Source organism: Phlebotomus papatasi, chromosome 2 (genome assembly GCF_024763615.1).
Source record: "Phlebotomus papatasi isolate M1 chromosome 2, Ppap_2.1, whole genome shotgun sequence".
Classification (NCBI taxonomy): domain Eukaryota; kingdom Metazoa; phylum Arthropoda; class Insecta; order Diptera; family Psychodidae; genus Phlebotomus; species Phlebotomus papatasi.
In genome coordinates, this window is record NC_077223.1 from 38,565,968 (window position 1) to 38,590,860 (window position 24,893).

The 24,893-nt window shown below is 36.1% G+C and overlaps 1 protein-coding gene across 6 annotated transcripts in view; it reads left to right on the forward strand.

The window, feature by feature from the left end:
• Positions 1-24,893, forward strand: part of LOC129804094 (piggyBac transposable element-derived protein 2-like) — a 51,659-nt gene that overhangs the window by 5,423 nt on the left and 21,343 nt on the right. Inside the window, exons 3-4 of one of the 6 annotated variants that reach the window (XM_055851160.1) lie at positions 6,842-7,411; positions 7,498-8,743. The exons of 3 other annotated variants lie outside the window; for them this stretch is intronic. In XM_055851160.1, coding sequence (XP_055707135.1) covers positions 6,842-7,411; positions 7,498-8,670 — 1,743 coding nt within the window. In that variant the 3' untranslated portion in view covers positions 8,671-8,743. Of the gene's footprint in view, positions 1-861; positions 2,932-6,841; positions 7,412-7,497; positions 8,744-17,832; positions 19,612-24,893 lie in introns of those variants that run through there. 2 more of the 6 variants (XM_055851159.1, XM_055851161.1) reach the window with 2 other exon arrangements.

Here is a 24,893-nt window from a genome sequence, read left to right on the forward strand (position 1 = left end):
AAGCAATTTCTGAACCAAAACATTGATATTCACAGCGTCCGACTTGGATCGAAATGTAAACATTCACAAATTCACTTATTTCTGTATGAAGTATTAATATATCATTAATATACTCTTACTCATCTTGTAGATCAAAAACTAAGCTTCACTTTTATTAATAATTTTGATTGATTTTTGAAAATTATATTTCATAATAAAGAAAAACCACTAAACGTTTTCCAGCAACGAGCTGTCAATAGCAAATTTTTCTCGGAAATGAAATTTTTAGTACACAACACGAGTTTGAAAATTATTTGTTTCACCCACTTATTAAGCCGATAAAAATATAATTTTTGGTTTTTCTTAAAGTAGAATAGTTATATTATGTTACTGCAGTGATTAATTATGGAAATAAAAATATAAATTATATTTTAAGTGGATTTATCGGAGTTGAATCGGTCGTGGCATCCGAGTTTTGAAATCGTCGCAGTTACATGATTTTACAGTATTACACTTTAAGAAAAACCAAAAATTATATTTTTATCGGCTTAATAAGTGGGTGAAACAAATAATTTTCAAACTCGTGTTGTGTACTAAAAATTTCATTTCCGAGAAAATTTTGCTGTTGACAGCTCGTCGCTGGAAAAGGTTTAGTGGTTTTTCTTTATTATGAAATATTATTTTCAATCAAAATTATTAATAAAAGTGAAGTTTAGTTATTGATCTACAAGGTGAGTAAGAGTATATTAATGATATATTAATAATTTATACAGAAATAAGTGGATTTGTGAATGTTTAGATTTTGACCCAAGTCGGACGCTGTGAATATCAATGTTTTGTGGTTCAGAAATTGCATTGTTCAGGACTCTTTTTCTGTTTCAGATGCCGAAGCGAACAAGGGAAAAGACCCATAAGGACAAGCCCTACACTAAAGAAGGTCTTAGGAATGCCTTGAAGTGTGTACGAGATGGTTCTACCATAGCGTATGCATCCAAAACATTTAATGTCCCAAGAACAACACTACACAACAAATTGACCGGCAAATACCCAGAGGAGTGCCCTAATGGCAGGCCAGCAACGCTATCAAAAGAACAGGAAAATGAACTTGTAATGTGGATCCAGGGATGTGCGGATGGCTGGCATCCCATCGGGAAAGAACAAATTCTGGACAGCGTCAAACTCATCTGTAAAATCTACAAAATTCCAAACCAATTTGCAAATGGAAGACCCGGAGACGTTTGGTTCAGGCAATTTCTCAAGCGTCATCCAGAGCTCAACGTGCGCAAGCCAAAGTCCTACTCATTGGCAAAGGCTGTGGTTACTGCTGAAGATCTCACGGAATGGTTTCAGAAGTGTCGAAAATATTTCACAGAACACGATCTGTTGACCATTTCACCAGATCGAGTTTTTAATTGCGACGAAAGTGCCTTTTTCTTGACACCAGAAGATGGAAATGTATTGGCCAGGAAAGGTTCACGTATTGTGCCAGCTTCGCCAGCTCCTAAAAATTCTAGACCGAAGTCTGCCACAATACTCTTCATGGTGTCTGCTACTGGCCAACTTGCTCCTCCAATGGTTATTCATAACATTAATATTACACCAAAAATTACCGTTCACAATGCAGAAGGATGGAAAATGGGAAAGTCACCACAAAGTGGCTGGATGGATGGGTCACTTTTCTATGAATACATCACTAAAGTATTCTTTCCTTGGTTGAAGAGTCAAGGCATACAGTTTCCAGTCGTACTCTATCTGGATGGTCATGCTTGTCATGTGACACTTCCATTGAGCAAGTTTTGTAAAGAGAACGGAATTGTTCTTGTGCTTCTTTATCCAAACTCGACTCACTTTATCCAACCATTGGATAGAGATTTCTTCGAACCTATGAAGACAGCTTACGCGAAAGAAGTTGAGAAATGGAAAATGAGTAACTTGCCACCAGTTCGATTCCATCCAATGCACGTGGCAAAAGTTGTGAATGCTGCTCTTAAGCATTTGGATCTCCCTAAGATTGCGAAGGATGGTTTTCGAGAATGTGGCTTGGTGCCATTCAACCCTGATGTTGTGAATGGCATGGAAATCGTGAAGACAAGAAAGTCAGAAAATCTAGAATTGAATCTCTCAATTGATCAATCACGTCCTGAGGATGACAAGGACATTGCGAATGCTTGTGCAGCTTCTGACTATGAAGCTGCTCATCGAATTCTTGATCATCTCATCTCACCTGACACTCTCAAGAAGTTTAAGGAATGCAAGGAGGATCGCATTTGGAGTGGATCACTGAAAGATAAGCATTTGTTCGAGGTTTGGTGCAAAGTGAATGAACGCTGTGAATCACAATCTCTTGCGTCATCCTCTACCTCGATCTCCGTTGACTACAGAGATATAGAAATTGGTGACCCTTCCTTGTCCACAGCGGGAAATGCAAATCAGTCAAGTGATATTTCGAATTCTGGTTTGTTGTCAAATGAAGACACCAGATTGAGCGGAGACATTGCACTGCAAGACTATATTGTCATTGATCCTGTTGACAATGGACCCATCATCAGCACCGAAGACGCTGGTATTTACTTCCCGGAAATAGTTTTCCTACATTCGGAAGAGTAGTCCATTGTCAATAACCAGAACGATCAGGCCACCGACAATGATCCAGTCACCCCTGGAAATCAACTCTCTGCAACTTCTGACACTCTCGATCCTCCTGAAACTCAACCGTTTTTCGACATACTAAAACAGCGCTATTTGTGGACAGGAGAAATTTAAAAACGTCGCCAGAAGAAGAGGTCAAAGTCAGCAATGTGAAACACCAGTATATTGTATCTTTCGAGGAAATTATCGCGGAACAGGAGGAAAAAATGAGGCAGGATTTACAAAAAAAGAAAGAAATTGCGCAACGGAAGTTGATCAGAGAGAGGAACAAAAAAAAAAATATAAAAATTTGGGAGAAAGCCAGCCAAGAAGACCGAAGAAAAATCAAAGAATTGAGTCGAATATTGAAATAAATATAAATATATATAATAAAATTAATAAATTAATGAAATGAATTGATGGAATAAGACTTAAAAAAAATGTTTTTGAAATAATAGCCGTACTCACTATGGCGCTGTTATCTTGTAATATCGTTATCTCGTTATGTTCTCGTAATAGCCGTACTCACTAGCCGTACTTACTATGGCGCTGTTATCTTGTAATATCGTTATCTCGTTATGTTCTCGTAATGTATTTTATAAATGAAAAATTAGCCGTACTCACTATGGCGTTGTTATCTCGTAATCTCCGTAATCTGTTATCTTGTTATAATTTTTCATTTATAAAATACATTACGAGAACATAACGAAATAACGAAATAACGATATTACAAGATAACAGCGCCATAGTGAGTACGGCTAATATCTTCTCATTTTTATACATTAATCTTTTCCTTAAAATGAGCATCCGAGTTTGATCGAATTCAACGGAGTTAGAAAAAAGCATCGCAGTAAGGTTCTTGCGCATATATTAATCGTAATTTTATTAATTTTCTTCAATATTATTGCTAAAATTCTTTTTCTATCATGATTCTAAATGAAACAAAGAATAATTCTATTGATTTGGAATGGGGAAAAAATATTTCATCAGTCCAAAAACAAGCGTTAAAGTCACAATCTATGAAAAGCATCGGGATTACCTCTCTTTACTATAACCCATTCGTAACCATAAGTCTCTACTATTCGTCCTCGTAACATTATGGTCTTTATGGATTCTACATACTAGAGAAATTTATGTCTATATTCGTTAATTTTTCCTATATAAGCGTAGTGTCCATGCTTGATATTGAAAAATGATGTCAAAGGTTTGTTTTTTTTTTCTGATTAACATATAAACCGAAGCGATTCTTCCACTATGACAAAAAATGTATGACTTATTAGGTTTATAATCCCACCTTAAATAGTTTCTGGACATACTTAGATTTTCCTCAAGAAGAAAATGGAAATTCAGTAGCGATTTAGCAAAATTTCATAAAGTTAAATTTTGCTTCCCTTTCTTTCTCAAAAGAGTTGCATAAGTCAATCCTACTTTTTCTGTCTCAAAATTGGATTGAACTAAATCTAATTTGCTATGATGTTCAAAAGAATAAGAAGATTTTTTAAAATTAAAAATTTACTAGTTTGGGTCAAAGCGTTATGACATTTTGTCTATTTCAACATGGTCTGAAAGTTTTATACATTTTTAAAGACCTTAAAAAGGTTTTTACGATAAGCTTTCAAGTTAAAGAAATCCTAAATGAGTTTGATATTTATATTTGAGCTTATTGCGAAGTTTATTGTTGCACATTTGTGATTAAATGCGTAAAGAAATCTGACACTTCAAAATTAACCCATCCGTACCTATCGATTACTATTATTAATCAATTCGTTAGAGAATGTTGACTTATGAGAGGGGATCCCCGAAGACTGAAAATCAGTATCACTCTTACCGTTTAGAAGACAGAATGGTGAAAACTTGAAAAAAAATTGTATTGTGGAAACTGCTCTCTCGTGGAGATCGACCAATTAAAAAATAGTCGATTTTGATTACTTTATTTCTGTGCAATTAATATCCAAAATTATGTCAGGAATGGATTTTTAATTACTTCAGTCTTTCAATTACTTGAGTAAATAGTCCGACGAAGATGTAAATGCATTTTGTTGTTCTTTCCTCGGTTCATGAAGTCATGCAAAGTTTCTGCTCAAAATAGCGAGCGGACAATTTGGTATCCCGCCGAATTTGTTAAAATTGACCTTTATCCTCTCTGATGATTTGTATATTGGTTGCCAATGTGTTTTCTTGGATTATTTGTCTAAATAAATAAAGTTTATAATGAATTAATGTAAAGAATTTCAATTAAGTTACCGTTAAGACGCGTGTTTGACAGTTTGACAGCGTCTCTGCGTCGCCATAATTAAAAAAAAATCTTTAAAATAAAATCATCTATTAATCTATAAGGAACTAATTCCAAAATATAAACATTCTATCTCGAGTAGGGGGAACTGGGGCAGTAGTAAAGATGGGGTAGTTGTGAACACTGATTTTTATATCTATACTATGTACTTAGACTTGTCATGCTAGACCGGATTTTATCAGAAAATACAAATCATTGGTGACATATGATAACTTGTTTTCGATACTATCGACTGTTGATTCTGAGAAATTTAAATTATAGCAGGTTTTCCTGTAACTAATATAAAATGTTTATCCACAATCTCATTCTTTTAACCCATTCCTTACCATGGTATTATACATCATACGCAAATTGAGTGATTTTAGATGATTTATTCCAGGGCAATTGATATTTGAATTTCTATCGGGAATGGATTTTTAGTTACTTTAGTCTTTCAATTACTTGGAAAAAATAGCTCGACAGAGATGGGAATACATTTTGTTGTTCTTTTCTTGCTTCGCAGAAAGTCATGCAAAAATTTTTCTTAAAATGGCGGACGGAAAATTCGACATCGATCTGTTGCCAATGTGTTTTCTTGGATAGTTACTCTATTTAAATCAATAGAGTTTGTAATGAATTAATGAACAGAATTTAAATTCAGTGATCGTTAAGACGCGTGTTTGAGTGCGGCTCTCCGCGCCCACATAATGAATAAAATATTTTTCTTTTTTTTTTAAATCATCTATTAATCTGTAGGAAACTAATCCCAAAGTATGAACATTCTATTTCATGTATTTCTGGTACATTGACTTCACTTAATTTAATAGATATAGATTTATCGATATTATCGATTCAATAAAATCGAAACGTTATCATTCCACCCCAGGCTTTAAAAATCTATTTGAATCTCCAATATTGTTTATTGTTCTTAAGAATAATTATAGAAAAAAACAATTTTCAATTCGATCATGGTATGCTTATCAGGTTCAGAAGTTCGATATTTCAATAATGTTCTTTTTACGTTTTGTCTTGTTTTATGTTTTATGTTTACAACCAATTTCAGTTCACTTTGGATTAAAAACAATTAACTTTAGAACTTTTAAAACTTATTCAGATTTATCTGTGATTTCAAGATTTTGTAATACTTGCGCCTTGCAGAAATCGGTTCAGGAATAGGTTACATTGCTATTTTATTTTGATATGGACCAAATTTGAATTTTTGGCACCGCAAAATTTGAACAGAGAGTCCTAAAACTTTATTTACAGTAGACTCTCGCTAATTCGGCTACTTTAACCTTTTGAAAAAAGTTTGTTGATATTTTTCAAGTTCGATTATGATTATCGAATGAAGCAAATATGCTCAAATTTGCCATGATTTGCCTCAGTTGCGATCTGCTTTTGCATTATTAAGGGGCTTTCATGAAATTTACAATTAATATGAGCATGTAAACTTAATATGAGTATGCAGGTAAACAAAAAAAATCGTTGTATTTCAAACAATTTGATGCCCGAATTTCTCTCTAATTCGGATGACACTTCGGTCCCAAATGCCCGAATTTGAGAAAGTCTACTGTATATGCTATATGTCTATTATTTTGTTCAATGTGTTTGATGAAGCGAAAAACTCATTTATATTAAGAAATTTAAATTTATAAACTTATCGTCACAATTGACACTCTCACCTTTCACCGTAGCATCGAACTATTTTATCAATCGATTATTTTTCGGGCGAAGAACACAAAAATAGGCTGATTGTTGTTTATTAGATTTTTTTCTAAAATTTTATCGGATTTTCTTGCAAATTTTCAGTGATAAGTTTATTATTAACGGTACGTAAAGTTTTAAAATTGACATAAAAACTGATTTTGTGAAGAAAAAGTGCTTTTGTGAAATGTGAGCAAATGTGCCAATTGTGAACATCATGGAGAATATTTGATTGGAAAGATTTCCTTGCTGTTTCAGGGAGTTAAAAAGAAAAAACGCATGACAAAGTACAAGCCCTACACTCAAGAACAAATCAACAATGCAATGGAAGCCTTTCGTCGTGGAAAGTCACTAAATCAGGCGTCCGCATTGTTTGGGGTGCCAAGAACGACACTTTTTGCTAAGGTCAGTGGAAAATCTCCGGAAGAATGTGGTGCAGGAAGGCGTCCTACGCTACCAAAAGACATGGAAAAGGAACTCGTTGAATGGATTTTGGGATGCGATGACAAATGGCATCCTATAACTAGGGATCAAATTCTCGATTCTGTGCAACTTATGTGCAAGAAGTTCAAGATCGCCAACGATTTCACGGATGGGAGACCAGGATACACTTGGTTTAAGACTTTTTTGAAGAGATATCCAGAACTAAAGCGACGTAAACCAAAATCATATTGCATCCTAAGATGTGGTATTACCATTGAGGATGTAACTGAGTGGTTTGAGGAAACTCGTGAAAACTTAAAATCCAAAGATCTTCTGGAACTTTCTCCTGATCGTGTCTTTAATCTAGACGAAATAGGGGTAATGCTTTCGCCCAAAAGCGAAAAGGTTGGTTTTCTACGTTTTCTATCTTTATTCTATGTTTATTTTATAATTTATTTTTGGAGTTAATTTACAAGATTTTTTTTCATCAGATAATGGAGAAAAGGATTTCCAGGCCATTCGGAAAAGTGTCATCTTCCAACGAGAAAGATACTGTGACTGTATTATTCACCATTTCAGCTTCGGGGGAATTAGCTCCACCCATGGTTGTCCATAAAGGTCAACGTATTTCTAAAATTACTGCAGAATGCAATGTCAAAGGCTGGGCAATGGGAGTATCAGAGAATGGCTTGATGACCAGTGAAGTATTTTACGCATACATCACAAATTCGTTTTATAATTGGGTTCTAGAACAGAAAATACAATTTCCAGTCATACTGTACCTCGATGAGCATGCATCTTATATTACTCTAGAATTGAGTAAGTTTTGTAAGAGTAAGGGAATCGTATTAGTTCTTCTTTACCCCAATGCTACACATTTGATACAGCCCGCAGATAAAACATTTTTCGCTCCACTTCAACAGAAATACAAATTGGCTTTAGCTCAATGGAATACAGAACAAGCTGGAGACAAATTGAAACCAAGGAATCTCGCAGGGATCTTAACAAAAGCCGTATCGCTCTTAAATATGGAAAATATTGCAAAAAGTGGATTTAGGCGATGCGGTTTGTTACCATTCGATCAGAACGGTATTGATGATACCAAATTTTCAAAAGCGTTAAAGTATGACCGAAAAACCAAAAAAATCAAGGAGAGCAGTTCCAATTCAAAAGAAACTACTATTTCACTTACTGAATACGAGACAGCTCTGCGTGTTCTTCAAGCTCATGTGCCGCCAAAAGTATTACAAGAATTTTCCAATCATGAGGAAAAATCGCAGTGGAATGGTACGATTGAAAACAAAAATTTATTCAATTTTTGGCGAGAAATTAAATGCAGATCCAAAAGCCTTAGTATCAATGAGAAGGTGGAGAATCGTAGTTCAGTTGAAGCATTTGAAAATATAAATGACGAACCTATGATCAGCGTGAATGATGGAGATGCTACTGTAAAAACATCAGCGGAAAGAAATAACGAGGACCCTTTGAAAGTTGACGACGTGTGGATAAAAGAAGAACATGACATGGAATATGAACAAGAATATACCGAAAGCACAGATTTCTCAGGAACTGCAACAATTGCTTCTTCAACAGAGTTAATGGAGACATCACTTACCATGGATTGTGGAAAATCCTGGAACGGATTGCCCTCCAACTCTGAGTAGCATTCTTCTTTTTTGTAGAACTGTTGCTTCCTTCTAATATTATAATTAAATAAATTACTTTCACATTCTCTAATCAACTTTTCTTTATATATACATGATTTTTGCGTCATATGACGTGAAAATTCCGAAGACCCCTCGAAGGTATAAGTTTATTCGAAATGGGCTTGCTTAGTAGGGGAAGGTTTTGCACCTTCGTAATGTTGTAGCTTCATAAAAGTTGATTTTTTTTCTAAGTTACTAAATGAATTTCATTCATGGAGATATAATCTAAAAGCTAGTCCTACATCTCACATTTTCTGACAAACTTGGAAGCCTAGGCCTTTTTTTCCTGGGTCCAAAAGGCAAAAATAAGAAATGGGCCTAAAATCGCAATTCTGATGTGTAATAAATATTTTATGCATTTTTGCACACTACAAGTGTCTTTTCGAAAAAGCAACTATTCCAAGTTTATGAGGGTTAATATTTACTGTGAAAATCTCTTGCTTGAAGGGGGTCGTTTTTGTGGGTGGAGGAAAATTCATAAAAATTACCACCCTTGCAGCTCGGGAAAATTGATTTTTGCAGCTTCGTAAAAACACCTGTCAAAATTACTGACCACCGAATTTGAGAATTCCTCACTGTTTTGGGTCACACTGTGCACTCCGCTCGGGATATTTCACTCATCAGCGATTCCACTGAATAAATTCACAAGAAAATTGGGATATTAAACAATTTTCACTAAAATCTCGAGACTTCATCAAATGAGACTTCATCAGATGTTTTAATTTTACTTCTGTCAAATTAAACATAAAGCCTGAATCTGCTTATGGTAGATGTGATTCTTTCATTACCCATGCGGTGCCTTTTGAGAATTTTTCATCCAATTTGCTTTGTTTTCAAAGCGGAATTTTTCACATTTTACTTTAAATTAATCACTGGTAATTTTAAGAATCACTGATGTTCAAAAAATGTTCTGTAAAACAGATTCGAGACGTTAGAGAAAAAACAAGGATTACAATAGGTGTGATTACTACTTTCTGATTTGTGCAGTGATGAAACTAGGCTGCTTATAGTAGATGTGATCCTTTAATTGCCACTTCGATGTATTTTGAGTATTTTTCATTCAATTTTACTTGTTTTAAAGTAGAACTTCCCACATTTAACTTAAAATTGTTGGCTGGTCATTTTTGAAATCAGTTACGTCCGAAATATGTTCTGTAAGACCGGTAAGACAAATTGGAGGTGTTAAAGAAAACCTGAGGATTACATTAGGTGTGAGTATGAGAGAATCATACTAAACCAAGCTCTTAACTGGCTGTAAGATTGCAGGGAAAAAATGGTTTTCCGAGTGTCAAAAAACATGTGTTAGAAAAATAGCCTAAAATTGATTTTTAATGCAGATACCTCCTACAAATGGTGAAAACAAGTAGATGAAAGTTCCATCTAAGTAATGATGTCCAAATTCTTGTGTCCGGTGTAATATGTTTTCGGGGGAAAATGAGGCCTACAGAGGTGGGAAAAACTGGTACGAAGCTGAGTTAACCAGGGCACCATCGTAAAAAATGCCGCTACATTTTCATTTTCCTGTAGAGGAAAATCCAAGGACTTCCAGGAATTTTGTGAGGCAGAATTATGAAATCAAAAGTCGCTCATCAAAATATATCCTTGAAAGCCTTTCAAAACTCGATCACTCAGATTTCTCGACCTCGTTTTGGCACTTTGCCTTGTCCGTGCGATGGAGAGCAGCTTGAGCTGTGTACGTTATCAATCCGTTATCCTCTTTGATTCTCTGTACTAAACTCTTGGAGATACCCAGCTTTTTGCCCACATCTCTGACTGAAAGGCAAGGTTGCTTCTGGAAAAGCGCCAACACTCTCTTCTCCATCCTCTTGTCTACAGCTTCAGGTTTTCTGCCACATCCTGGCTTTCGAACAACAGTCTTGAGTTCCTTGAAGCGTAATATAACCCTTCGCTCCGTGGATGGACACTTTCCGGTGATCCTTCCGATTTCAGAATAGCTCGCTTTTGGATTCTTTAGGTACGTGTCCACGATCAATTTGCGCAGGTTCTCCATTTTTATCACTTTTCTCAGCCAAAACACAACCTTTTTCAATATTTTTTCAGAAATGAAAAGCTGACGAAATTCTCTTGAAACGTCAAAAAAATCAAAACAAAACTCAATTCCTATTGTGACTAACTTCATGTCGAAAACTTAGAATTTAAATCCGGGACACGCTTTACACTATCAAATTATAACTATACTTGATATCGTTAATTCAATCCTTATAGTGTGTAAGAAAAAACCATAAGAATCCTTTATCATATCTCATAGCATTTTCAATTTAAGATTAAATGCACTTTTAATCCGAATTTCAGATGGAAATTACCATCAATAGAATCGTACTAAAGTCAATTATAACTTTCTAAAGGATTCATCCTTCAAATCAATATTATTTCAGGATATATTTAAGAAATTCATTTTTATATGAGAATTCACCCAGTGAATGACCGACCTACTTAACATGCGTCATTGGGTAAGGTAGACAAACAAGTAAAATGCAATTCTGCATATCAGGCATTATATTCAAATATAGGGACTTAGCAATTTTCATTTATTGTAAACAACAATGCTCAATAGTGGGAGACCACAAATTTGTATAAAAACCCAACATTTTTGTAAATAAATTTAGATTTCGCATTATGCCCAACGCACAATAACTTTTGTTTTGTAAACATGTTTTTGACATTTCAGTGAGAGTGAATGAAATCTAGGTCTAGTCATCTCGCTCTCTCTCATAGAAAATTTTGAAAGCATGTTTACAAACAAAAGTTATTGTGCGTTGGGCATTACCAGGGAACCAAGCGTTTCTTTTCGGCATATTTAATTGCCTTTGTCTCTTCTGCGACTTCTCAGGACCACTTTGGCCAAGTCCAGCGGCACTCCAGTGCCTTCCACTTCAGCGGCCAAAGAGTCTGGCTTTGTCTTTAGCGGCATCTTAAGTGCCTTTTTCTCAGCAGCCAGAGACTCTGCTCCGTTGACTGGAGTCAGCGGCTTTACATAAAGCCTAAGGGCCTTGACAGACCTGAGGATTAGCCGAGAGACGGCTTAGCGTAATTATATTAGAAATAATTGTCAAACTACATTTCCATCATTTTCCACTAAGTCGTCTCTCGGCTTAAGTCGTAAGTGTGTCTAGGGCATAAGGACCTAAAGTGGCAACAACTTCTGGCTTTGTTCGTCAGCATTAGCATTACCTACTTTCAGCAGCCAGAAGAGGCTCCGCTGCCTACCACTGTGGCTTTAAATAGCCTATCTTAGTGGCAGTTCGGACTTTGAGTAATTGAAGATATTTTCTCCCTGAGGCATTCGTGCCCAGTGCAGAGACCAAGTCTCTGTTTTACACTCTTGAGCCATCAGATTAGTCTGGTCGCCATCACTGAGGGGCATTCATGCCTGTATCCCAGTGGCATTCAATTGCCGTTACCAGGGGCTGTCTTTCAAAAACGCCGAGCGACAACGAAGGGTAGAAATGTTTCAAGCAATCAACAGTTCAAAGAGCAGGGAATTTCTTGGCGAGATCTGAGAAATCTTCCTCCTCTATATTGGCTCCTGTAGCCTGTTTGGAGCAAACAGATACTATACTCTCAAATGCGCTAATCCTGGCACTTCGCTATGTGGATCGTTTTGACTACGCTAACTGGATAATGTCCTCTTAAAATAATATTTTTATTTTTATTTCCGCAATATAGTCACTATAGTAACATAATATAACTATTCAACTTTGAGAAAAAGCAAAAATAATATTTTTATCCATTAAATAAGTGAGTGTAATCGACTCATTTGAATCTTGTGCCAGCTGGGTTCTTCACTAAAATTTTCTAGCAGGGATATTTTAGCTAAGAACAGCTGGTTGATTGAAAACATTTATTATTTTTTTCTCTGTGAAAAAAATATTTTAAATCCAAAGACTTAATTAAAAGTGAAGTACAATCATTCCCCTCAATATTTCTTTCCGGGAATCGCATTGTTCAGCACGGTTTTACTATTTCAGATGCCGAAGCGAACAAAGGGAAAGATTCCTAGGAAATCTTATTCTAAGGAAGCTCTAAAGAATGCCTTGAAGTGTGTGAGAGATGGTTCTACCATAGCATATGCATCCAAAACATTTGATGTACCAAGGGCGACACTGCACAACAAATTGTCCGGCAGATATGCTGTAGAGTGCTCCAATGGCAGGCCAACGACGCTTACAAAAGAACAAGAAGAAGAACTTGTCATGTGGATCCAGGAATGTGCAGATGGTTGGCATCCCATTGGGAAAGAACAAGTTCTGGACAGCGTCAAAGTCATCTGCGAGACCTTCAAAATTCCAAACTATTTTACAGATGGAAGGCCTGGAGATGCATGGTTCAGGAATTTTGTCAAGCGTCATCCAGAGCTCAGGAAGCGCAAGCCAAAGTCGTTTTCATTGGCAAAGGCTGTGGTTACTGCTGAAGATCTTACGGAATGGTTTCAGAAGTGTCGAAAATATTTCACAGAACACGATCTGTTGGCCATTTCACCAGATCGAGTTTTTAATTGCGACGAAAGTGCCTTTTTCTTGACACCAGAAGATGGAAATGTATTGGCCAGGAAGGGTTCACGTATTGTGCCAGCTTCGCCAGCTCCAAAAAATTCTAGACCGAAGTCTGCCACAATACTCTTCATGGTGTCCGCTACTGGCCAACTTGCTCCTCCAATGGTTATTCATAACACTAATATTACATCAAAAATTACCATTCACAATGCAGAAGGATGGAAAATGGGAAAGTCACCACAAAGTGGCTGGATGGATGGGTCACTTTTCTATGAGTACATCACTAAAGTATTCTTTCCTTGGTTGAAGAGTCAAGGCATACAGTTTCCAGTCGTACTCTATCTGGATGGTCATGCTTCTCATGTGACACTTCCATTGAGCAAGTTTTGTAAAGAGAACGGAATTGTTCTTGTGCTTCTTTATCCAAACTCGACCCACTTTATCCAACCATTGGATAGAGATTTCTTCGAACCTATGAAGATAGCTTACACGAAAGAAGTTGGGAAATGGAAAATGAGTAACTTGCCACCAATTCGATTCCATCCAATGCACGTGGCAAAAGTTGTGAATGGTGCTCTTAAGCATTTGGATCTCCCTAAGATTGCGAAGGATGGTTTTCGAGAATGTGGCTTGGTACCATTCAACCCTGATGTTGTGAATGGCATGGAATTCATGAAGTCAAGGAAGGCAGAAAATCTAGAATTGAATCTTTCAAATGATCAATCACGTCCTGAGAATGACAAGGACATTGCGAATGCTTTTACAGTTTCTGAATATGAAGTTGCTCATCGAATTCTCGATCATCTCATCTTATCTGACACTCTCAAGAAGTTCAAAGAATGCAAGGAGGATCGCATTTGGAGTGGATCATTGAAAGATAAGCATTTGTTCGAGGTTTGGTGCAAAGTGAATGAACGCTGTGAATCACAATCTCTTGCGTCATCCTCTACCTCGATCTCCGTTGACTACAGGGATGTAGAACTTGGTGACCCTTCCTTGTCCACAGCGGAAAATGCAAATCAGTCAAGTGATATTTCGAATTCTGGTTTGTTGTCAAATGAAGACACCAGATTGAGCGGAGACATTGGACTGCAGGACTATATTGTCACCAAACTTGTTGAGAATGAACCCATCATTAGCAACCAAGAATATATTGCTGAGAAGGAGGAAAAAGTAAAGCGTGAGATGGAGAAAAAAGTGGAGACTGAAGAAAGAAAACGAATGAGGGAGGACGAAGAGAAAATCAGGGAGGAAAACAAGAAAATGAGGATGGAAGAAAAGGAAAAGGAAAAGGAAATCAAGCAAGACAAGATTGATGCTGAGACAGAGATGCCTAAGGAAGGCGTGAAAAAGCGTGGTAGACCCATAACGAAGACTAGAGAATAATAAAAGGAAAAATAAATAGACTAATAAATTATTAAATTGATTGGTGAAGTGATAAAATAAATATTAAATTAAATAATCCAATAAACATTTTAAAAATGTAATAAAATAATATTTTCTCGTTTTATTATGATTGTAAATTGGGTGATCCAATTAAAAGACCATTTGACCCAATTAGCGAACAGGCGATCCACTTAGTGAATGCCACCTTATTTCAGTATTATCATTATTTTATAAATTTTCTTTAATATTTTTGATAATTTTCTGCGGAAAACGATCCGGTTACCGCACCTTGCTTATACAGAAAAAGGGGTGGCAAAGCAGTCCAAGAGGCACTCAATGGGCCAAGTGATAGAGTATTCGCTCTATGATGCAAACGTCCCGGGTTCGAATCCCCTTTAGGTCACCAGGAATTTTTCTGACGTTAAAGGTTTTCGGATTGCATCCAGTGAGCTTCACTGCACTTGATTCCACGAGCATGGGCCTGACAATCTCATCCCGTACAAGGAAAAATAATAATGCATATCTAGAAATCCCCTTGCGGGAAGGCCTTGTTCCTTCATGGAATGTTGTGCCAGCATTATTATTATATTATTATTATTATTAAAACAGTCCAGGTTTTAATGCTCAAACTCGTGATTTATATACTTATACCTCAAAAATACCTTCCAAAAATTTGGACTTTCCAAACTTGGCAGGAATTCCTAGACCTTTCCAATTAGCCGAAACGTAGTACCATTCAGTTGAGAAAAACGCTTCATAGAACCTTTTTAACCTTCGACCTTGAAAAATCATTTTTATTAGAAATGATACAATGCCGTTTTCATATATAGACGAAATATTATGTATGGACATTGCTTTGGGTAGTATTCCGGCCACTTTGAGTGAAATACCGGCCACCTTTTTTCTGACCACCTTTTGTGAAGCAACGGATAGAAAATTTCAAAACGTCAAACGGAACGAGTTTAATATTTAATTTAATACGTTTATATGACTCACAAGCCTTGAGATCTTCCGTGTAATTTGTTCTGAAGACCTGAAGAGTAGTATCTCAAATTTACGCACAGATTCCCGTAGCAATTTGCCCTTCCTGAACTCTTCCAAGGCCTTTTCCACATCATCTTTTTCATAGAAGCGATGGTTTTTTTCTCTGGACATTGTAGAACTCAGAATTTGAAGAAAAAAAAAAACCAAAATGAATAAGAAATTTAGGAAAGCAAAAGATTATGCCGGAATAGGCAACACTACCTTACCGGAGAGACGCTCCGAAATTTAAAGATTGATTCACAATTAACATAAACAGAAACAATCTTTAATGACAAGTAATCAATTTTCATGAAAAACACCGAAGGAAAACCTTCTGCACTTCACCACAAATCGCAAGACTGCTAGAAACACAATCGATCTGTCACATTTTTTGTAAGACTCTTTCCACATTGAGTTTTTACAATGCAATTTAAATTCTAATTATAACTAAGATTTAAAGGTCTTTGTGTTAATACATCCAAAAAATGAATGAATATTTAGAAGCAAAATGAATTCATTGACTATTCGAAGATTACATAAACAATTTCAATTAACTTATTTCCATGGCCGAAATTACACTGAAAGTGGCCGAAATTTGGCACACTTCCCCTATGTGTATTCCACAGAAAAAAGTTTTGGTAAAATGTGTCATGCTTTACGGAATGTTCGAACGCATGATTTGGATGCTAGGGGAAGGTTTTCAGATTCACTATAATATATGGAAATCACTTGAAGCCGGAATTGAGAGCATTGATCACAAATTAGGTCCCAACAGTAGGGCAAACATGCATAATTATGTGTGCATAATCCCGGAACTTCCTGTAGGAGAAAGCTTTCAGGCTTCGCGCACATTTTGCTTTCGAACACTTTATATTTTACCCATATTCCTTTCTGACCTATCAGTGGCATTTTTTAGTAGCTAACCTTAAGTCACAAATTTTCTGAAAAAATGATGTCAGATTGATTAGACGAAGTGTTCGAAGCCAGAGTATGTGCGAAGCCTGAAAGCCTTCTGATATATCTCAAAAATATTTTTATATTATATACCGTTTATCAGTCCACGACCGATTTCACCCGATTCCATAAATCACCTAAAAAATCTCCCAAAATAACTTAGAAGAAACAAGATTGATTTTAATGGCTCCGGCACACTTTTTAGATCAGAGGTGGAATGATAACTTTTCGACACTATCGAATCGATAGTATCGATAAATCTATATCTGTTAGATTAAGTGAATGTCGACTTTTTATGCATTGTTGGGCCATTCATTGTAACATTCTTAAAAGAATGTAACTATTGATAAATATCTAAATCAATTACAGGAAGTCCTGCTATCGTTTAAATTTTTCAGAATCGGCAGTCGATAGTATCGAAAATAAGTTATCATGTCACCACAGGAAAATTTCATGAATTCGAAATTCGAAACCCTTTCTTACATGTTTTGCATATGACCAGGGACCTCTCGACATTTCATTTTTCCATACGTTTTTGCATAGAGGCACTGAAGACTCTTGGCAAGTTTTTTCCTAAAGAGAATTGACTTATCAGTCTGATATATTTCGAAGTTGTGCAATGAAAGTTATCTAAAAATACATATTTCATAATGCTCGCCGAAATAATACACGAACTACGAGGTAATTTGTATAAGTCGCGGTGCAATATCTGCAAAATTTTTACAAGGAAAAGTGAAAAATATCATCACTTTTTATTAGGCTTGATGGGCCCCTGATATGACTATCTCATTCTTTCGCATACCAAATTCGATTGAGCTAAATTGAATTTTGAGTGATGCTTAAAAGAAGAAGAAGAGTGCGAGAGAATGAGATAGACATATGCAAAGCACGTGAAAAAGAAAAGGATTGGAATTTCCCTCGCACTCTTCTTCTTCTTTTAAACATCACTCCAAATTTAATTTAGCTCAATCGAATTTGGTATGCGAAAGAATTAGATAGTCATATGCAAAATACGTGAGAATGAAAGGGATTCGAATTTCGATTTCATGAAATTTTCCTGATCTAAAAGGTGTGCCAAAGCCATAAGGATAAAATTTAGTTATAGGTTCATATAGTTTGTTTTATTTGTGAACTGTGAAAACATCATTTTCCCAGAGTATATATTGATTGAATAAGGTGATATTCCAATATTATATAAAATAGTTGGAAGTAAATGTTGTCATTTTTCTTTTTTCTTTTTCAGATGACTTCCGGAGAAGAACAGAGTTTTTCGATAAAGGACGAACCTGAGGAATTTTATGTTTTTTATGCTGAGGACAGCGATGTTGAGGACAATACTGTCCTAAATGAGGACGAACAAATATTTTTGAAGCAAGACCCTGATGAATTTCCCTTTACAGGGCAATGTTCCTCAACATCTGAAGTTTACCAGGGCATCAAGAGAAAGGCAAAATCTATTTCTGGGAGTCCAAAAAAGACACGAAAGATTTACGATGAGGTTCTAGCCCATGATGTCAAGACAGAATATCGCCTGAAGTGGTCAAATAATTTTATTCCAATTCCGAAGAAGGAGCCTACTATGTATCCTTTCGGAGATGTCAAAGCTAAATTTCAAGACATTGAATTGACACCTTACAACATTTTTCTCAAAACCATTTGTTTCCCCGAGCTTTCTGCTCTAATCCTAGAGCAGACGCAAATATACACCATGCAGAAAGGTATTGATTTTGTCATAGAAGAAGACGAATTGAAAGCATTTATTGGGATTAATTTGATAATGGGATATCATGTTTTACCCCATGTTCGTGATTACTGGTCTACTTCTCCTGATATGGGAGTTCCTTTTATTGCATCAACAATGACTAGGAATAGATTTGAAAACATTGCCGGTGCTCTCCATTTCAGTAATAACGAAACGGCCGATAAAAATGATCGAGCTAGCAAAGTACGTCCTTTGATAACACATTTCAATAAGAGTTTCCAAGATGCCCGTGAACCTTCACAGAGACAATGTATAGATGAACATATGATAAAGTTCAAAGGTCACAATGACATGAAACAATTCATGCAGAACAGTCCAGTCCAATGGGGTTTCAAACTCTGGTGCAGGTGCGATTCACTCAATGGCTATTTATATGAATTTGATCTGTATCAAGGGAAAACTGATGATCAACATGCCCTCGGTGAAGCTGTAGTTCTGCAGTTGTGCAAATCAATTGAAAATCTCAATTGCGAAGTGTATTTTGACAAGTTTTTCAATTCTCCGGCTCTTCAAGCAGCCCTACTGGAAAAAGGAATATACGCATGTGGTACCATGCAGAAGAACCGAGGGAATTTACCATCAGATTTCACAGCAGATAAAAACATGAAGAGAGGAGACATTGAATTTCGCGCTTCAGGAAGTATTTCTTGCCTCAAATGGATGGACAGTAAGTCAGTTCTCATGGCTTCTAACTTTTTGTCTCCCCTTGACGTGACAAAGGTGTCACGAAGACAACCTGGAACTGCGGAAAAACTCCAAATCGCCTGCCCTATAATGTTCAAAAATTACACGGCTTATGTAGGAGGCGTGGATATAATGGACCAAAAGAAGAGCTACTACCAGGCCGAACGTCGATGGAAAATTAAATACTATTGGCGTATTTTTTTCGATTTGATTGATATATCTGTGAACAACAGCTGCATAATATACAATCAAATTTCCGATGAGAGAGGGACTGGAAAAATAATGGCTCCGCTGGAATTCAGGCGAGAATTGGCAAGGTCACTGATGTCCGAAATCAGATCCCGAGCAAGAGCGGCACCACAAAGCAAAATATCATCCCTAAACCTAGACATTGCCATCAAACACATTGTGAAGAAAAGTAAGGAAAGACGCAGGTGTGCATTGTGCTATCAGAAGAAAATAGACAATAGAACCAATTGTCTTTGTGGAGAATGCAACGTTTACCTTTGTGTCACTAGCACTCGAAATTGTTTCAATGAATATCACAATAATATATAATGATGTATATGAATTGAATTATTATCTTTTCATTTGATTTTTCATTAAAAATAGGGTAAATGTCCTAATTGAAAACCATTTCCAGACGCTTTAACTTTGACAGAAGATTCAACACATTAACTTCAATTTCTTCTGAAGAGAATTACATAAATTTGCTCCTTGACTATTCTAGAAAGTTTACTGTTTAGTGAAAATTCTTTAAATATAATTCGAAAACTTCTTAAATACAAGAAAAATACACGAGTGTAAAATGCTTCTATTGGAAACATATCAATCTAAATGGAGACAAGGGAAAGTTTCTAATTGGAGACAAACAGTGTAAGTGAAACGAAAGGCTTCCAAAACCTTGTTGAGTTGCTCTTGAGTGTAGGATTTGTTCTTATTCCTGGTCTTTTCTCCTTTCTCATCTAAAACAACAAGAAAATCTGTCCAAAAAGATCATATTTCCGGGGTTTCCTATTGAAGCATTTGCAGACACTTCCTCGGTTGCGGCTACCTCTGTTGTATCTGCATTTCTTTTGTGTCAGCATTTCACGCAAGAGGGGACGTCTGTATTGTAGCTTGCACCAAATGCAGATACAAAACTAATGCAGATACGACAGAGGTAGCCGCAACCGACGACTTCATAAAAACCCTTTTTGTTCACGAAATAGGTAATTATGTCATTTGAAAACTTCACGTACCTTTAACAATAAAGATTAACACTTAGGGTAAGTGTGCCAAATTCCGGCCAGCTTGCAATTCCGGCCACCTTTTTTGTTCCTCGAATTTCCATGAATTTTTAGTTTTTACATACTCTAGAGATTATACAATGCAAAAGAATAACAAAAAATGTAGCTTCGACAAACGAGATGACGTGAAAAAGACATTATTGGAAAAATTACCGAAGGGCAAGGAACTATGAATATGAAGGTGGCCGAAATAGGGCACCAAAGCTATGTCTATATTTTTATTCATTTTAAAATGTATTACGAAATGATTTTAGAGTAAATAAAGACGGTAAACTTTCTACAAGGTTCTAAGTAACACTCCTTAAGTAGAAGGAATGAAAAAAATCAATTTCTATTAAAGATATTACATTTCAAACTTGAGACTTTGGCGCTTGCATGCAACTATGCCGAAATTTGGCACATTTATCCTAAGTTAACTAAAATTAGCCAGAAATAGGGTAAGTGTGCCAAATTTCGGCATAGTTGCATGCAAGCGCCAAAGTCTCAAGTTTGAAATGTAATATTTTTAATACAAATTGATTTTTTTATTCTTTCTTTTGTAAGAGTGTTGCTTAGAACCTTGTAGACAGTTTACCGTCTTCATTTTATCTAAAATCATTCTTAATATATTTTAAAATGAATAAAAATGTAGACATAAGCTTTGGTGCCCTATTTCGGCCACCTTCATTCTCATAGTTCCTTGCCCTTCGGGAATTCTTGCAAGATCTTTTAAATGTCATCTCGTTTGTCGAAGCTACATTTTTTGTTATTCTTTTGCATTGTATAATCTCTAGAGTACGTAAAATCTAAAAGTTCATGGAAATTCGAGGAACAAAAAAGGTGGCCGAAATTGCAAGCTGGCCGGAATTTGGTACACTTACCCTATGACATAAATGTTAAAACAGTGGAAAACATGGTCGATCGATGAAAAATTCGATGGTGAAAAGGTACACTTTTAAATTTTCTGAGAAATTACCAAATTAAAATTTGTGAATATGAATGGATTTTCGCTTTATTTTGAGCAAAATTAACTAAATAATGAAACTGTGTTATAGAAAATATACAAAATATAATAATTCAGTACTGTACTTCTCATGAAAATAATGACGTTTCCATTTAAAATAGAGAAAAATTTCCATTTGGAGCAGGTTTTGAATTAACTTAATTTACCCTAAATCTTATTTTGCGTTTCTCAATCTTTCCATGATTTTTTTAGATCAAAAATAGCAAAAAGGGACAGATAATCCTAACCGGCTTATGTAGGTGAGATTCTTAATGTGAGCTAACTCGAAATGTACGCAAATTCGATTTAGTGCTGAAGTTGGGGGACGCCATTCAGTTATATTGAATCAAATTCGTGAAATTATACAAATTTTGTATTTAAACTAAAATATCAAGGATTTGAATAGAGTGACAAAAAAGTGATAGGGGAGACCGGGGTAGAATTAGCCAGTGAATGAAGCTTTTTCTTTGCGCATTATTTGTGAAAAAATCATAAAGTTTGTCTAATATTTTTACGTTCCATAAGTAGCATTAGGATCTTGACTGTATAAAACCATGTAGTTCATAACCCTAAAATCCTCGTCTTTTTCTAGAGAGGATAATGAAAAAAAAAAACATGACATATTGGCTACAAGTACCCCGGCCTGGGTAGATATAGTTATTTTTGGGGTACCAATATCCACCAGTTTGCCAGACGAAATTTTAAATTGGAGATACCAAATATTGTTTCACTTGATACACTGAAGCCCACACTAATGCTAAATATGTCACTTAAACCTTAATGAAAAAGGCTTTAGCCGACTTTTTTATGACATTTTTGTAATTGTGGCAAAATTGATGCAAACATCCTGAAAAAATCTTTTTCACAAATTGTTCATCCAAATGGCAATATTGCTTGGAATATCAATAGTACTTTTTCATCTAACAATTATCCATGTATTATTGGAAAATCATTGATAGTTTTATCCTGCCTCGGAAGAGTGGCTACATCTTCCCCGAGGGGTGTTTCAGTGTTTATCATCTTATATAAAAAGAGGATAATTATTGTCCAAGTGAAAAATATCTCTTAATTAACTTTATTAAACCAGAAACAAAGTAAAACTATGAGATTTTGACTAACAACTTAGAAAACCAAATGCTGGTCCAAAAACTAACATCAAAACTACAATTTTTTACCCATTTTATAAAAATGCTTCTAAATTGTAGGATAACTGGATCAGACTTATAAAGGGACAGATAATCCTAACCGGCTTATGTAGGTGAGATTCTTAACGTGAGCTAACTCGGAGTGCATGCAAATTCGATTTGATGCTGAAGTAGGGAGACGCCATTCAGTTATCTTGAACCAAATTCGTGAAATTATACAAGTTTTGTATTTGAACCAAAATGTCAAGGATTTGGATGAACTGACAGAAAAGTGTTATATGGGTGAAATGTAGACCAGAATGTTCTCTATAATTTTGCCGTAGAACTTGAACTCATCGATTACTCAGAAGCCAAGATAAGCGAGGTTTTTTGTTTCTTAACTCGTTTTTTCATCCAGAGTGCCCCAAGTGTTCATTTGTTGAACTTCAACTAAATCAAAGAATTGTTGTATTTTGCGGGACTTTCCATTTAAACCCCTATTTAAAGTGTCTTGGTGGAGTAGAGGCAGTCAAATTGGCATCTGAGTGATTTCAAAGCGTTATTATGGGAAAAATCAATTTTTTCACACTTAAACGGCAAAATCGGAGTGATAGCGTAGTCTGAGCGGAAAATGATGTATGGACGAAATGTAGAGACAAATGTGCTCTACAATTATGTCGAAGTAATCATCAAAATCGGTTCAGCGACAGTCGATATAATTGAGGTTATGTGATATTGAAATTGGTTTTTCGACTGTGGCGCCCCTGGTGTTGGTCCCACGAAGTTCAAATATTCTAGAAAGTTGTAGCATTTGGTGAGATCTTTCGTTTAAGCCCTCATTCATCAAAATCGGTCACATAGAACCGGAGATATGATTTTTTGAATTTCGTGAACTTTGACCCCTCATATCTCCGGTTCTATTGAAACCACAGCGCGCATACGCACCATTTTGGAAACGTCCTAGACTGGACTACAACATACTAAAATTTCATTAACTTGCACAATGCCGTTTTTGAGAAAAGTGACTTTGAATTTCGATGAATTTTGACGCTATCACAGCGCCACCTGTGGTGACTTTTTGAACTTCCATCTGAAAGTGCTCATCGAGACGAAACCAAAAAGGTAAAATTTAGGTCGCTATGTTAATTAGAACCGGAGATAGAGGCCGGTCAATGTTCGAACTTTGACCCCTTATAGCTCGGGTCAGGGGTTATGGATCGACTTAAGGTTTTTTTTGTTTGATAGGTATAATCAACGGCTACAACATACTAAATTTTCAGCCCGATGCACAATGGAATTTTTGAGTTATTTAACTTTTAAGATTTAAAAATTTTCTTTTTAAAAAAAGCGCCCCTAGCGGTGGTTTTATGAACTTGCGATATTAGAAGGGGAAGTGGCATTTCACGAGAGCTTTCCAAAAAGCCCTCACTTTTTAAATTCTGACAATTAGAACCGGAGTTATGGCCATTTTAAGAAATTTTTTTTGGACCCTTATAGCTCGGGTCAGGGGGGTCGGGGGACCTTAAGTTTGGTATTGATGGAAAGCTCTAAGGCCCAGCTATAACATACTAAAATTTGAGTCTGCTGAATGCCATAGGGGCGGAGCTATTGAGAAAACAAAAAAAGGGGGGTCTTCAAAATGGCGGAAGGAGGGGTGGGGGGTGGGGGGTCTATGCACCAAGTTGCAATTTTCACCCGATATATAACCTTTGCCGAAAACCGCAAGTCGATATCTTTTTTGGTTTAGGAGCTATTAAGCTCCAAAGAGCGGCCGGCCGGCCGGCCGGGAACGTAAATTAGCCACATATATATTCGTGATCAGGAAGTGCTGAAACACATTTTGGCCAAATTTGAGGTCGATCGGACGACATGAAATTTTGTTAGGATTATAGTAGGTGAGATTGTTAAGAATCTCACCTAATATTTCTGGAAATATGGGGATGTGTTCCTGCTTTCATTAAAAAATACTTTGCTCAATGTACTTAATAAAGGAAACGAGAAAAATCCACTGTCTACTTCTATCCCTGGCTAATTCTACCCCAGTCTCCCCTATATGGCTGAAATGTAGACCAGAATATTCTCTATAATTTTGCCGTAGAACATGACCTCATAGATTACTCAGAAGCCGAGATAATCGAGGTTGTTTGTTTCTGAACTCGTTTTTTCATCCAGAGCGCCCCAAGTGTTCATTTGATGAACTTCAACTATATCAAAGAATTGTTGTATTTTATGAGACTTTCCATTTAAAACCCTATTTTAAGTGTCTTGGTCGAGTAGAATAGTAGTCAAATTGGCATCTGAGTGGTTTCAAAGTGTTATTATGGGAAAAATCAATTTTTCACACTTAAACGGCAAAATCGGAGAGATAGCGTAGTCTGAGAGGAAAATGATGTATGGACGAAATGTAGACACAAATGTCCTCTACAATTATGTCGAAGTAATTATCAAAATCGGTTCAGCGAC